At 44.5% G+C, this 17,141-nt stretch overlaps 1 protein-coding gene across 1 annotated transcript in view; it reads left to right on the forward strand.

Annotated features, from left to right (window-relative positions):
- Positions 1 to 17,141, forward strand: part of DTNBP1 (dystrobrevin binding protein 1) — a 216,737-nt gene that overhangs the window by 10,953 nt on the left and 188,643 nt on the right. Inside the window, exons 2-4 of the mRNA XM_075585658.1 lie at positions 6,633 to 6,686; positions 7,927 to 7,977; positions 14,753 to 14,813. Of these exons, the coding sequence (XP_075441773.1) occupies positions 6,633 to 6,686; positions 7,927 to 7,977; positions 14,753 to 14,813 (166 nt within the window). The remainder of the gene's footprint in view (positions 1 to 6,632; positions 6,687 to 7,926; positions 7,978 to 14,752; positions 14,814 to 17,141) is intronic.

The raw sequence follows: 17,141 nt of genomic DNA on the forward strand, positions 1-17,141 counted from the left end.
CCGTGTGCGTGCGTGTGACCGTGTGCGTGCGAGCGCGACGTATGCGAAGCCCCCCTGCACCTCACATATCCCACTAACCTATTCACCCCCAATACAGCTCCATGAATCCCAACCCCAATACCCCCTGCTCTCCTCCTAATGATACAACCGAATAACCCCTGTCCCCCACCCCAAATGATATAGCAACACCAATACCCCCTGCCCTACCCCTAATGATACACCCGATCTCCCCAGTCCAGGCACACACTCACCGGGCGGCAGGAAGAGGCTGCCCCGGACCCTTCCCTCCCGCACCGGGCTCCGTGTCACCCCCTCCCGCATGAAGCTATTCTCCTGGGCGGCCGTGGCCAGCAGGCGGCCGGACGGCTCGTGGGACTGGTACAGAGCGAGTTCCAGGCGGAGGGGGGTCTGCACATCCCTCCGGAGCAGCCTCCTGAAGGGAGTACATGGCTGCAGGAACCACAGGTGCCCCTCTAGCTCTACCCCACAGAAGCTGCCGCCCTGTAGGGCCGGGGAGCGGCTCAGCTCCAGCTCCCCGCCCGGTACCGGCCCAGGGAGGTGAAGGTCTCCCCGCCTTCACCAGTCACAGTCACCTCCTGCCCGGAGCTCAGGCCTGAGACTGACCCGCAGCGGCTCATCCCACAGGCAGCGTACGGGGGAGGCCTGCAGGGACACGGACATGCACCGGGAGGAGAGGCCGCGGGAGATAAGGGCCTGCATAGGGCCCCGGGGAACAGTGTGGGCTGCAGTGTCCCTGTGAGGAGAGCCGTGGCGTCTTGAGCGTCGCCATAACTACCGTGCTGCATCATTACTGCGCATGCGCGTCGCTGGCGTGTGGGGGGAACGGCGCCGCTGCCAGCCGCATGCGTGTATTTCCACTGCGTCCCCATGACTACTGCGCATGCGCGGCCTGGCAGCGGACATGTTGGGGGAACGGCGCCGCTGCCAGCCGCTTCTGTGCATGCGCAGCCCCCGCCACCTCACCATTAGTAATGCGCGGCATGGCAGCGGCCCGGGAACAGCGGCCGTGAGCTTGCCGGCGCTGCGGGAAGACCTGCAGGAGCACCAGGTCAGTGTGCTGCTGGGCCTGCACCCGCCGGGGGCAGATAGCGGCTGCGCGCCACCCCCTCCCCACTCCCGTGGTGATTGGAGTCAGTGGCGCCATCGCGCATGCGCGGCAGCGGGCGGGGAACGGCGGCCGTTATGAGCGGCGCCGGCGGCTATCGCTATCTCAGCGGCTGTATGGGGGGTGCGGTGGCCATTAGGAGCGGCGCCGGCGGCGATATTGAGCGGGTGTGATGTCAGTGTTGGGGTCGGGCTGAGCCAGAACACAGCCCGGCCTCAACTGCCAGCACTGACGTCACATCCGTTTCATTTCTGTCTCCACAATCCATTTTTGCCCCAGTTCGAATGAGGTGCCACTAAGGAAGTTTCACTTCAAAAAGGGGTGTGCCAGAGCCTGTTTCAGAAAGGAAGGGGATATGACTTTGTAAATGGTTTCTATAGAAACAAAAAATTCCTGTTACATTATAATACATTAAAAATGTCTGTTATGTTTTTTTAATGCTGCAAGTATTTTTTCATAGCACAGAACTGATTTATTAAATAAAACACATAGGATATAGCTTGGTCTGTAGCTTTAATGTCTCCTGTGTGACTGCTCTTGCTGAACACAATGTAGATTATGTATCAAGGCAAAATTGCAATTCTGGAGCACAAATGCTGCACCATAAGTATCAAAGGAAAAACAATGTTTTTGTTTGTTACATAAGGGTCTGTTTTTTCTCCGAATTGCACCACATTTTGCCTTTTATGTATGCCCAGTCCTCTCGTTTCTTTCACTGTTCCCTTATGCTACACACAATATTGTAGAAGAGCTGCCCTTTGCCTCTGAGTTCTATCCCTCTGCTTTCAAGCACTGCAGGAGTTTGGTTAACATAAACCTTAAACCTTATTCAGCAGCAGAGCTGAAAAGTGTCATGGGCATGTCGGAAATGACTTATGAAGGATTAGATAGTGGAGTTATTTGTGTCACAAGATCTTCATCAGTTGCATGACATGAGATAATTTTGTTGTTTGGGTGAGTTCTAGCTCTATTTTCTTTCTGGGTTTAAATAGCATTTTCTAGGCTTGATGCTTTCTGTTACTGAATTTTTCCTCTTACATTTGCAAACGCTTTATTGCCATGAGGGTAATAAAAAAGTGAAAGATTGATTACCTCTAGAAAATCATTTCTTATAGTTGCTATACTACCAATACATGCACAACCACTTAAACCCTAAACAAAAATGCCCTAGCTGATTGAATAAAGTGTTCTCAATACCTTTTTTTAAAAGCAATATCACTATGCAGCCCAGAAACTTGCATCTCATGAGCGTTCATCTGGTTCTTCTTCTTCTTCTTCTTCTTCTTCCCATTTTTAAAGATTTATTTGTACTTATCTTTACATCTCCTGCCTTCCATATGTCATAATTGCATCATTTCCGTGCTTAAATCTCGCAGCTGCACAGAAATTTAACAGCCCATGTAATATTTCTTGGCTCTTAGATTTTAAGTGTCAAATACTAGAAACGCACATGCAGTATGTATTGCATCTTGAGCATTGGGAATTGTTGCACGTTTAGGAATGAACAGTTGCCTTTTAAAGGGGAATAATTTAGCACGAGGCCTAGGAAACCAACTAGGATTTGCCTTCTAAATTGAAACAGCCAGTCGGTGATTTCCCGTTAGGCTGAGAAGGCTGTAGCGGCAATTTTTTGGGGAGGCAATTTGTGTGTGTGTGTGTGTCCTACCTCTCCTGGCCCTCATAGTGTCACGACAACGCAGCATCATATGATGTTGTGGCGTCGCGTTGTTGTGACGTCCCTACCTACAGGTGGCAGAAATGCAAGTCTGCCACTGAAAACACCTGTTACATTCTCCTAATTTAGCTTAATGTAATGTAGATAATAAGCTAAATTAAATATGCAAAATGTATTCTAATTTATCGCTCTCTACCGCTTGCGTGCGCTCTCACACAGGAAATGTGTTGTGAGAAAATGGCAGGTCAGGTATTTGACCTTTCACTTTATCACGAGAGAATTCTTTGGTGTTTTCACTTTCTCAGTGCTATTGGCTCAAATAAATCATGACATGGAAAGCAGCACCACAATTTTTTTCCCAAAGCATAGTTTTTGTGCATTTTCATTTTGCTTTTCATCCCTCTACTTCAGACATAGCACATCTGGCCACAACTGTACAAACTTAGTTAATTAGTTTGGTTGACTGCCTGTGATTAAGTGCTTGGTTGGTACCGTATAACTGCACTTACTGCATCAATCCACACTACTCAACACATTCTTTTATTTTTCCCCTCACCTGAACCGAAGGGTACCTGCCAATCTGTATACTGTTATAAGAACTGTACTGTCAGATGTGCTACAGTTCTTTGGATAACAATTGTCCCAATCAGTTCACGAGTATCGACTGGTATGTACAGAACTCCGCAAACATCGGTTTTATTGTTACTTTGATTCTTACAGACTCTCTGCCACATAACTGTTAGTCATTTTATTAAGCTACATTTCCCCAGACTCTTCCATGTTTAACTGGGTTTTTTTTCAAAAGTTTTAACTTTTTTTTTTTTTTAAATCCTTTTCAGGAGAATAATATGGTGCATGGTCTCTCTTTCCAGTGAGTGCCCACCAAGGCGCCCCTTTCTATGTTAGGCTTACTGAAACCCTTGCCCTGCAATGGTATTGTAAACTCCGATGTTTCCGTTAAAGTTTTATTTCTAATAAGTGAGGTTCAAGGTAAAAGTAACACGGACTTTTACAGGTTTACAATAACAAAGAAATACTGCAGTGAGCAGTTGGGGTTTGTGGCTATCCCTTGCACCTCATTTAAAAAGATCAACAAATGATTTCAGTGCTTCTTTAAACACAGCTACTTTAAAGGATAGGAATCGATTTTTTATTTTTTGCCATCGTTTCTCTGTAGCGCGGTGTATTGGGGGTACAAAGCTAATTGTTTTGGTGCCACGCAGCGCCACTGCTCGCAACGCTGTGTGTGTTTTTGGGTATAATCACGGCCTTAAGCACCAGAGGGATTAAAATACCTAATATCTCATGATATATGCCATCGCAACTTCTACTTTTGTATGAGAACAGATACTGGAGATATAACATAGACCAACCTGCCATTCTTGATATCAATTTAATCAGCGAAGCTCCCTGGTCATAAATACATATGCCACATCCTTGTGAACTGTATTATATGCCAGATATCTCATATTGCGTGAATGTCTAAGGAAAATGCAAAATTAACTTCATGTTACCTCTCTGTTAGTCACAGGCGATATTTCTGGAATGTGAGGCTGACAGCCCCATGGCATTTCGTAGGCCTGGGTACTGTCACAAGACTTCCATAATATACACATACCAATTAGATTGTAAGCTCTTCAAAGCAGGAACTCATCTTCCTTAATGTTACTTTTATGTCTGAAGCACTTATTCCCATGACCTGTTATTTATATGATTACAACATGTATTACTACTGTGAAGCGCTATGTACATGTAATGGGTATTCCCCCACCCAATCGCATATAGAGTGTATGTGAGGGGGAACCTATATGTTACCAGGTGTGTGGTGCGTTATATCTGTCAGGCTCACAGAAGGCCTGAGCCTCCGCTAGTGAGAGCCTGGGGTGATTCTCTGGAACGTTCCTTCGGTCAGCGCCTCCACCTGTGCAGGATTCTAGGAGTGTAGAATGTTCCCTACACAGGACCCACATATAGTAACCACATACACAGGAGTATAAGTATAACCGTTTACTATATGCAGAATCAACATAACACAATACACGTGCATTAACCATATGCTATAAACTCAATAACTGTACCACTCTGTACCAAAGTCCCAAATGTCATCCACTCCCACTTAGGAGTGTATATCCTGTTTCCACCACCGTGTACCCCCACACCGTGTCCACAGTATAACCCTTGTCCCATGGTCAGCGCTGCCACTATGTGTGAGTACTCTGTTGGTGCACTTTATAACGATACCTGCCCAGTGCGGCGGCATCTGGGCTTAAAAGGATCTTCACAAAGGATCCGGCGATCCCCTGCACGACGTCCGGGTTTCACCCGCGTGGTGATCCATCAGGGGCGATCCCACCCTGGAGATAGTCCTGCTCTCTTAATGGCGTAGGCTTGAGCCCAAGCCTCTTGGCGGGAAGTGCAGCGTCCACTGTGTCCCTAACTGACAATATCACTAATGGGGCAGGGTCCCTAACCTAGGGCCTGTCCCTACAGCACCACAAGCTATAAGGTGGCTCAGGACCTAACTGGGGCCTAGGGGGCTGCTGGCCTAATGCAGTGGGTCACAGACCCCTGCACTCACCTCCTACCCCTAGCTCTTCCTGGTCCTGACTAGCGTGGGCTCAGCGTGCGAAATGTATCCATATCTCTCTGCAGGGGAATCGGGCCGCGCTATTGGCTCCCTGGTATCAGTTGTGGTATGCCCCTAAGTGTCATGGGGCTTGTAGTCCCCTATGGATCCTCCTGTGCTTCTTTGCCTCTCGCGCGCCTCACTGCGCATGCGCACACCTCGCGCATGCGCAACTGACAGAAAATGGCGGCGGCCGACGGAGGAAGCCACCGGAGCCTCCGCCGAGTTGTCCCACCTCCCTACAGACACCGCAACCTGTCCGCTCCTGTCCCCGCCTCGTCTGCTAAGCGCAACGGCGCGCGAAGGTGAGGGAACAGAGGGGCACCGGGGGAACCCATGCCACATACATTTATGGCGCTATATAAATAAAGACATACAATACACATAATTGTAGTTGGGATCACTGATAACCCCAGGTTAAGCTCACTTCTATATAAACACAGAAACAGGTAGGGCCAGTGCCCTAACCTGCCATAAAACAATGCATGTATTTTTATGCTGTACTTGTAGCTCAAGTTAACTGTTTGTGTGCCAGTTTATTAAAATACTAAATATCTTCATGGTATTATCATGACCGTACCTAATAAACGTTTAAAACAACATTCATCAATTCTTTATCCCCATTGTTATCAAAGGCCAGGTAGCTTGTAAAGCTAATCTTGGTGGTGAGTAATAATGAAGGGCCGTGTCCACTGATGTATACATGTATATCTTTATTTATATATCTCCCAGTGTACTCGGTGCTTTGCAAAAAAGACAATACAGTACAGTGAATATAATACAATAAGTGCAACAAACACAATCCAACAATAGGAAAGGAAATCCCTGCCCCGAAGAGCTTACAGTCTAAGTGGCATGTTGGGAGACTTACAGACACAGCAGGTGAGGGAATAAGTACAGCAGATGACAGTGCTTGGTCACATTGGTTGGTAGGAGCGACTGTGGGTGTGGGACAGTAGCCATGACTGCAGGCTATTGAAAGGCTTCATTTAAAAGGTGCGTTTAAGGTTTGACTTAAAGGTAAGGGGAGAGGGTGCTTGGCGTATACTGATCACGAAGAGTGTTTAGTAAATCCATCATTATCTGACCCTGTGTTTTTCTACATTGCTGGAACCATCATGCATATATTTTTGTTGAAATGTGAATTTTAACGCTTTCCATGGTGTTTTAGACTAATGCGGTTTTGTTCTATTTTTACATGGCAGGTTAAAGATTTTGGGCGACAAGTCAAGAGAAACAAAAATTAAAAAGCAGCACAGGTAAAAATGCAGAAACCTGAGAAGAAAGTTGAACTGATATTCCGTTTTATATGTTGATTGGAATTTGGTAGGTCATTGGACACTATATAGGAATTAAGGCACTGATGACCGCAATTCAAATGCTCACAAATGGGCATTGATGAACGTTGGGTGTAAATTCTTAGATGTGCATTTCTGTGCAAAGCTCTAGTTTTGGGCCCCAGGAAATCTGTTGGCATCCCTGCTTACACCTGGTAAAAGGTATCTGAAACATTGCACTCCATAGTTCCTAAATAAATGTAAATGACTGCAAAATACTTCTGTAAGTAAAAATCTACTTGGCATTTTTCTTGTGGAATCCTGTCACTTCATATCCTGCACACGCATGCAGACCTATACTTATTCAAACATGCACACATAATACATATGTAGAAATGTATATATTATCAAAATAAAGCTGAAGTAGGCACTTACAAGTAATTGGCATGAATAAAAGGATTAATGTAATACATCAATGTTTTGGTCTAAAGAATAGACCCAAAATAGGACCAAAACTTTGTTAAATTAATCCTTTTATTCTTCTCAAGTACCCGCGAGTGCCTATTTCAACTTTATTTTGATCATCAATTCTCTATTCGTTCACCCAGCCAAGTAACTGGATTGTTATGCGAGTGCTGGCTTATATCCACACACTCGTATATTCCCACTCTCCAGCCCAATCTCTCATTTTCTTCAACCATTCATCCTCTTCCAGCCCATTCTTTCGTTCTTTTCCCTTTCCTGTGACCCCATTACTCATTTCCCCCTCCTCTCGCCTCCAGTCCCTTTCTTCAATGACTTCCCTCTTCTTCCTCCAGCCTGTTTCCTCCTCTTTTTCTCTCTACCCCACTAACCCCCCAGCTGCTCGGTGAATGCTGGGGTGCAGCATGTGTTTGTGGGTGTGACCACCACGTAGCACAGCAAAATTGTGCCCATCAGAATTTTATTGTGATGCAGCATCGGCCCTGTCCAACACCGAGAGCCTCAAATTGGAAGAACAGAAAAGCTACTCCCCCTACTAACCTACTAATAATACCCATTTCCAAGGCTAACATTTTTATGAGATATTGTGCCTTTCCACAGTGAAGTTTAACCGTGCCACAGTTTAGGAATGATCAAGTATTTCTATCAGTGCAAGCGACCTTGCATTTTAAGATGAGCCTGAGTAAATATGTCACAAATTCTTGTTATTCTGTTTGATTTTTTTTCTCTTTTTTTCCAGGCCTACTGAACACTTGCCAAAGTTTCCAGCGGGTGTAGAACTCCTTAGCAGGTAATTTATTTACCCGTCTCTGTACATTATTGTCGTCTTGGATAGCTGATGGGGCTCTCCTGTACAGTAAAATGCCAGCTGCACGAATCGTTACCAGCACCTGCAGATTAGCACCCTTGGCGACAGCGATGCGACGTCTCGGCAAAACAAATGCATTGCCGCCATCGCCTGCGCTTATAGAAAGCGCAGTGCGACGGCTTGGTCGCTGGAAGTCATCTCAATTTTATTTTTCCAGCGACCGTAGCCTGCCGTTGCCGGCACTATAAGCACAGCCTTACTCCTTATGTATTTTAGTCATAAGTGTTGCAATGGGGAACAAGCTTTGCTTTTCATGCACTACCGTTTTTGTTTTCTATTCAAACCTACCTATCACAATTATCCATGCAGCCTACAGTTTACGTGTGACACCCTGCCAGTAAAGATTTTCTCTGTCAATTCCATAATCTAGGAACTTTCCCAATACTACCACTTTTAGACTGTTCCCTCGGCCAGCCGAAGATATTTATCAGATCCAGTCCTCTTCATGCACCCTTATCTCTGCAATTCCTGTGTCGTTGAGGCTGCATAGATAAGGTCACTACTTTGTAAATTAAATACAGAACCCTGTCAATCTTTATGGTTTATTAAAACAAAAAAAATGCCACCGCCTCCTTGCACCCCCTATGATGTTGGTTAGAGAACACAGATCAATTGCTGTCCTTGAGCAGAACATTTTTCTCATCAGCTTAACATGGTTGCCAAATGTGAAGTTGGAAGCAGGGTATATATCGTCTGGGGCTAAAGAAACTATTTTGTGTTTGAGGGACTGCAACTCTGTGAGGATGGATTCTTGAGCCATCTTAACTACCCACCAAAAGGAAAACCTGCACCTCTACCCCAGTGCCGTTTTATCGACTTCTCCATTTTGTAGGCACGTCGTGCTTCACAATGCTAGTTTTGATCTTTAAACACGCAATCTTTTCTATGTTAATGAATGTATTTCCTCCAACTCCAGTTTAATTGAAAGTTATTAGAATTTAGGAATTGATACTGATTGCTTCTGACTGAAGTTTCTTTAAGGTTAATAAGGCGGACATGCATTATAGACACAGTAATAGAGGAAAAATCAGTTAATGAATTGAACAGTTAGTCTAAATCACCTTTTAGACAGCGTTCCGCTATTGTCCAACTTAACAGCTTTGCGTATTCGAAGACAGACGAACCAATATCCCTGATTTAACAATTGCTTTTATACTCTCTCAATTTCATGGCTTTTCAAAGGCAATTGAAAACAGTCCTTTCTTTTGCAATCTTTCGTAAGAACACACAAATGAAGGATCTTATGCAGTATTTAAATGCCTTGTCAGTGGCTGGTGTTTTTGTAGGTTTTACCCATTAAAGTGCCAGCTGCTTCTTTGAAGTCCCACCGTGAGTCACTTGCTTGGATGTACTCAGACTGATTTTAAAGGGATGAGCAGAGATACCTCACAGATACTGTTTTCATTCTGTCTGTGCACACAGGGAGGTACACAAATGATGTTCCCTATGGAGGGGTTTTATCTAGAGCACTTCCCAAAACAATGTAATTACCATGCCAACATTTGACTTGACAAATGCCACACCTAAGCTCCACTAGTGTTGTCAACTGTCCAGAATTTGTAGGCAATCGCCTAAATGAAACTGGCCAGGACAAGTGTATATAATTTGGGAACAATCCACCCTAGCGATAACCTGTATTTTTTATTGTTCCAGGATCGGAACGGGCGGGAAGTAGGGTTCCTGAGATTAGTTACTGGGGAAATTATCAGTTTGACTTCCTGGTTTTTAAAAACGGTCATCCAATAGGAAGCAACAAATGATGTGGCAGCTTCCTATCCACTTGAGATTTGGCAGCCATATTGTTTCCCCTGCTGGAGATTTTTATCCTGGTGACTTTGCCTGGTACCGGAAGTTAAAAATAGAGGTTCAGGGCCCCTGATTTCCAGCCTGTAATAAAGCTGAGATTAAATTAAATTATTTTTAAAAGAGTAAGAAGAACGGTTCTTTTAAACATTTGTAAAGTGTCATATATTTTTTTGTTTAAAGTAGTAATGCTGCCAATTTTACATATTGATACAAAGAAAAAAATATATTATATACATACATACAGTACATACATACAGTACATACAGTTCATAAACAAACTATATATATATATATATATATATATATATATATATATTATTATTATTATTATTATTATTATTATTATTATTATTATTATTATTATTATTATGACTGGTTTAGTTGCTGGTGTTGCTTCTTGGGATTCTAAAGATGGCTCCTGTGCTCATGTAAAAAAAACAAACAAACAAATATATCTAGATACGTGCAAAAAGTGTACCAGCCCAGGCAAGAGTTGGTGATACATGAGGGGGTAAGTAACATATGGGGAGGCAGGGGTGACAGCAACTCATTGCATGTCTGCTTGGCCTGCTCATGCACTCGTGCTGCTGCCTCCCCCTCTCCGGGGTTCGATGCAACGTTTTGGAGGGCGCTGTGAGGGCATACTCATGCGTCTGTCTACACACTATATAAACCGGTATTTCTCCATTTAAAGCTGAAACTAGGGTTGCCAGGTGTTCAGTATTGAACCAGATTGTCCTGTATTTGGAAACTGTCTAGTAAAAAAAAAAATGAGGTAATACTGGACATGTATGTGCCCCGTATTACCTCTCTGGACTACGTGACCTCGCCTGCTTGAGGGATGCATTATTTCCCAGAGCAGGGAGACAACAGGGCTGTTGCTAGGGGACTGGGCTGCTTCCTCAATCCTGATTGGCTGCTGCTGGGTAAGGCTGTGCTGATAGGACCTTGCGACGGCGACGCATCATCGCTCTGAAACATACATGGACTCCGTCGCAAGCGTTTATAGTAAGAGCGACGGAGCGACCAAAAATATTGAAGCCGGGTCTATTTGATTTTTTAGAGACAGTCGCCACATGTGACTGTCTCTAAACCAATCAGAGACCGCGGCCCGCCCCCTTTCGTGACATCAATGGCCTTGTCGCCAGCGACGTCGCTTAAAATCAAATTATTACTTTTGCTAGTGGCGACGGGTGACATCATCGGTCGCGTCTCCGTCGCCAGCACTATAAGCGTGGCCTAATGCAGCCAACCAGGAGGTGCCAGGAGCCTGGGGGTGGGGCTAAGGAGAGAAGTGTGACTGTGTGTGACTGTGTGTGACTGTGTGTGACTGTGTGTGACTGTGTGTGACTGTGTGTGACTGTGTTTGACTGTGTGTGACTGTGTGTGACTGTGTGTGACTGTGTGTGACTGTGTGTGTGTATGCACGTCGACTGCGTTGCACCTTTAACCATTGTGTCCAGTATTTTTTATGCAGCCACCTGGCCTTTAAAATAGAAAGTAGTAGAGGTACTTAGCTGCCTGTACATCGCGTTCGGGTTAATCCTAGGGTCCCAGTAGCTGCACACGGACTAAAGCAAATTGCTTTATTGTCCCAAGTAATCCGACATTTCGGCGGTGCAATACAGACTTGTACAATGTAAGGGTTACCTTGTAAAAGGCTGTATTGCACAGCCGAAACGTCGGATTACTTGGGACATTAAAGCAATTTGCTTAAGTCCGTGTGCTGGCTTCATTTTGAACACTTTAAAATAGAAACCAGTTTCTATATTAATGTAAATACAGTGAGTTCTCGCTTACCGATGGATGCCTTATCCACCGATGGATGCCTTATCCACCGATGGATGCCTTATCCGCCGCTGCATGACGCAGTCCGCCGGGTGGATTATCTGACAATGGGCCCGCTTATCTGACGTTGCCGCCGCCAAATAACATTGACCCGCAATCCGACGTTCCGTTATCAGACGGTGGTTTGCGTGACGCATTGCGTCGGATAAGCGAGGACCGCCTGTAATTCATAACATTACATGAAGAAAATTTTTTTTACGCAAGTTCCCAAATTCCAAATATGTAACTTGCAAATTACAGTATTTCTAACTGCTGGATGTTATGTTTCAGAGAACCCCTGGGAAACTTCTTCACAATGGCATGATTGCAAAGAATGCAGTGACAATCGCTGAAATAATTACAGTTCAGTCAGTCCAATTTTATAAGGGATCCAACCAACCCTGAAGAGCTGCTATAAGAATTTGTATGCTAACTTTCAATTCCCAATTACTTTTTCCATTCCTCCTACACTAGCCGATTTTACCTCCCCCATTGCTGTCAGTTTAGCCTCCCCTTGCCTGTAGACTATTTCTCTCCTCTCCTGTGAGGTACTGTAGCCTCGAATTCACTTCAGTGCTTGTAAAAGGTGTACTCTAGCAGCCCCTACTGCCTTCTGCTGTGCGTGCAGGGACCTGCGACTTGGAGCTGCTGTCAGCAGGATCAGCTTATTTAGAAGGAAAGGAGGATTGGGATTTATGCGTTTGTATACACATAATTATAACCCATTTACACTTCGTACCTATTTGATCTACCTCAAAAGGATGAGTCTTTCAGTTTTTCTAGGGCTTTAACTTAATCAAGTTGGCACAGATGTTTCAATGTGAAAGAATGTCTGCTTTGGAAATTATCTGCATGTTTCATTGAAGAGAAGTGTTTTTACATTGTATAGTTAGTACATGTGAATCATAAAATCGATTTTAAGGTGAAAAAAATAAGTGAGGACAAATGTTGCTAATTTTTATAATAAGCTTGAAAGCTATAAACTTTCCCCATTTACCATTTTAACCTTTTAATTATATTGTGAAATTCTGCGGCACCCCAACTCTCTCTAATAGCGCGTCTGAGATCAGATGCATTGTAAGGAACCCCAACCCCCTCTAATAGCGTGTCTGAGATCAGATGCTTTGTAAGTTCTTCTGTATTCGGTAACATTTTAATTGAACTGAAAATTGCAGGAAATCCTGTAGGGACGCCCGTGGAACACAAGGCTTCCCAGAACGGAATGGGACGTTTGGCTGTGGCCACTTGGCTGCGACCTAATCGCCACCGGCGCTCTACCGCCAGGATAATTAGCTGCCCGTCACCTCGCCGCCATTCTTCTTGTTCCCAGCCGCAGATCTCCCAGATTTGCAGCTGGGGACAGGGAGAAGGGTGGTGAGGGGACCAGGATCTCCCCAGCCACAGGGCACCGTGCGCCATTTTGTGAGCTCAGCTTGGCCGCTAGCAGCCTGGACACAGTTTTACATTTCTCACGGTGAGGACATTTTAAAGAAGGCGGCAAAGTGACCTGCGATGAGACGTTCTGGCGGAGGAGCGCCAGTGGCAATTTCGTTGTGGCCAAACATCCCCTTCCGGCGTGTGGGCAGACTAAAAAAATGTGACTCCTGTGTAAAAAAAAAAATAATTTTACAGGGGCGACAAATTTTTTTGTGTTGCATGTACAGTATCTGATGAATCTGGTGTATATTGCATTTATCAATTTGTGTGTGTTGCCTACACCTTGCAAGTGTGTATATCTGGTGTGTTTGTGAAGTTGGGTGCGTGATAAGTGGGCTGATCTGTGGACCTCTGGCTAAGAACCATTTGTTAACTAAAAAAAAAAAAATCTATGTATCTAGATATCTCTATCTATACATCTTTGAAAGTGTTCCAGTTAAACTATTTTAAAAACAAGTGGACAAGGAACAAAGACTTTTTTAACTGCTATAGAAAGCACTGATTTTGCCATTTCACTGGGATTATTGGAAAGCGTGTCTCCACCACCTCAGGTTTATTATGCAGCAATTATTATGTAGCAAATGTATATCTATGTATATGTATAAATGTAAATGTCTGTCGCCAAGACTGGGGTTTGGCAGTCGAGAGGGTCATTACTTTTTTACCCTTTTAGTTCAGAATGAATTGTTATGAATTATTTATTGATACTTATTCAGAGGAAATGATCAGGGGTGTAGATCAGATATATCTCCACTCGGTCACTACTTGAAATGTTGCTTGCCAGAAAATCAACTGTTTCCCCATCAAATATAGCTTTAAGGTGCAGGCCCTACTAGCACCAACATGAACCAATGTCAGTGACTTGTTTAAGGGAATGTATTTGGGTGACACCCCCCTTTTTCTTCTTCCTTTGAAAGGGAAAGGACAGGTGATTGGGAACCTTTCTGAAAAGAAAAACTTTCTTACACTTTATAGAAACAAAAGTTTGATATCTATATATATATCTATTTTGTATACATTTTAAGTTATGGTGGGTGAAAAAGGCAAGAAAAAACCTCCACCGTTAGCATATAGCCAATAAAGAATATCACTTGTGAGCACATTCACAGGTCTGCAACCCTGCCTTTCAACCATTATCCCCTAGCATACAGTGCTTCCACTGCAGCAAGGGATTCTGGGAAATTACATGCAAATGAGCACACAATGTGTCACCTTTTACCTGGAAAATCCATTCACATGGAGCCCATATAAATATAAGCAAATGCATCGCTGTTTACACAGCTTTTAAGCACAGCATGGGACTAGCAAAGCCAGTCAAACCACTCACTGTGAGTAATTTTTTTTTTTTTTTTAATTGACATGTCCAAATGGTTTTCACATCGTTTAAATGTTTTTTGTTTTTTTTATAAATTAACAAGTGGGAGTGTCGCTGTGATATTGCCTGTCATTGGTTAGGCACACACTTCCTCTAGCCGCTTTCTCTTTTGGAAATTTGGGGGCATTTTTAAGAAATACTTTTTTTCTGACCCCTCATCAAACTCTTCAATTAAATACAGGGTTTGGAGTAAGTAGAAGGATGTTATTTTCAGTATACTGTCCTTAAGTAAACATTTTTCTTTTGAAATAGGTATGAAGATACCTGGGTGGCCCTCCATAGAGGAACCAAAGAATGTGCTGAAGCTGGGGAGGTAAGTACCCTTATCTTTCAAAATGTATCTATATCTAAAATATTATACTTGTGCTTATGTGTAGGAAGGCTTCATGTCATAGATTGAATGTCCATGGTCTCAGATTGAGATTGTTTGTGACTGTTATCTCAACATATTCATGGGACAGGATATGGTTGAATTAAGTTGGCTGTCATTTATCTACTATTTGTAAGGTAGTTCTTCTGGTCTCAGAAATCAAACACCACACCACCAGGGCATCAGCGCCTTAGTGGTACCTTGGTACCATTTTGTCGAAATACTGTAAAGCATTAAAAATAATAATAATAATAATGCCCGTAGAACTGCAAGAGCCACTTTGGAATGGCAGCAGCATTCTGTCCTCCGTTGTGTATGAAACGGTTAAAAAAAAAAAAAACCCTCTATAAACTGTTCATTTAGCTGTATTTGTTTTTGTGCTGTTCAGAGTTGGGCTTTGCGTTTGCCTGTGAAAAGTTTACGCATGCTGTGAACTGTGGAACATCCCCATAGGTAAAATGATAGTGTGCAGAACGTTTGAAATCTCACAGGTCTCTTTCATGAATACACAATATATTTTACGCAAGTGTATTTTATTGAAGGGTTTTAGAATTAAAAATGGATTTCAGACAGGAATACTATGTATCAGCTGACTTGCCATATTTAATTACTCTGGGAAGTAAAATTGCAAACTTTTTTTATTTATTTTTTTAAAGAAAATGAAATGGTCTTGTCTGTTATAAACTGATGAAACTGAAGTAAATTGCATAATTTATTATGGCTAAAATCTGAAATAACCAAATGAAGACAGTTTAATTTTTTTTTTAAACAAGATAATTAAGTGACGTTAAGTGATTTGAGGTATTATGTAATTGAAGCTGGGATCAAAATAAATATATATTCTGCCAAATGGGCAATTTATTAAAGCGATCCATATTCATTAGCATGTGCGGATTTTGAGATTCACTACCCAGTGTAGTAATTTTGTAGAGTTATTAATAAGAAAGGGAAAAAAATGAAAGTCATCACATTACTCATAAAACATAAATTGCATTCGGATCTAATCTTGTGAAGTATATTTTCTCAGGGTTTCTTTCCAAAGTTGTAATTGGATAAAAAAAAAATATATATATATACAGCTAAACCCCGTTATAACGCGCCTCGCTATACCGCGATTCGGTTATAACGCGGTTTTCCCCTCACTGCACACACACTGCTCATTGCTCACACTGCACACTGCACACACACTGCACACTGCACACTGCACACACACTGCACACTGCACACACACTGCACACTGCACGCACACTGCACACTGCACGCACACTGCACACTGCACACACACTGCACACTGCACACTGCACACACACTGCACACTGCACACACACTGCACACTGCACACACACTGCTCATTGCACACACTGACACACTGCACACACACTACACACACACTGCTCATTGCTCACACTGCACACACTGACACACTGCTCATTGCTCACACTGCACACACACTGCTCACACTGACACACACTGCACACTGCACACACACTGCTCATTGCTCACACTGCACACACTGCCACACTGCTCATTGCTCACACTGCACACACTGACACTGCTCATTGCTCACACTGCACACACTGCACACACTGCACACACTACACACACTACACACACTACACACACCACACACACACACACACACACACACACACACACACACACACACACACACACACACACACACACACACACACACACACACTACACATATACATAAATCAGCCTTACCTTGGGGATGATTGGTGAGGCATGTGGCTGCAGGGGGGGGGGGGGCGTGCCGGTGGGGGTTGTGCTGCGGTGGAGGGGGATGATGGCTGCGGGGGCCCCCGATGCTGCGGGGGCTGGTGGGATGGCCCGGTGCAGCGCGGGGGGGTATGGGGGGGGGGGGGCAGGACGACCCTGCGCTACGGCAGGGCCAGGGGGCCCTGTATTGCGGCGCGAGGGCCCTGTGCTGCGGCGGGGGGGAGCCGGACCCGAGGGGAATCCCCCCTCCCATCTCCTGTCACGCGGTGACAGGGGAAGCTGAAGCCGGAGGGGCATCCCCCCTCCCATCTCCTGTCACGCGGTGACAGGGGAAGCTGAAGCCGAAGCCGGAGGGGCATCCCCCCTCCCATCTCCTGTCACGCGGTGACAGGGGAAGCTGAAGCCGAAGCCGGAGGGGCATCCCCCCTCCCATCTCCTGTCCCGCGGTGACAGGGGAAGCTGAAGCCGGAGGGGAATCCCCCCTCCCATCTCCTGTCACGCGGTGACAGGGGGAAGCCGGGACCGCGG

The sequence above is a fragment of the Ascaphus truei genome, chromosome 2 (genome assembly GCF_040206685.1).
Source record: "Ascaphus truei isolate aAscTru1 chromosome 2, aAscTru1.hap1, whole genome shotgun sequence".
In the NCBI taxonomy this organism is placed as follows: Eukaryota; Metazoa; Chordata; class Amphibia; order Anura; family Ascaphidae; genus Ascaphus; species Ascaphus truei.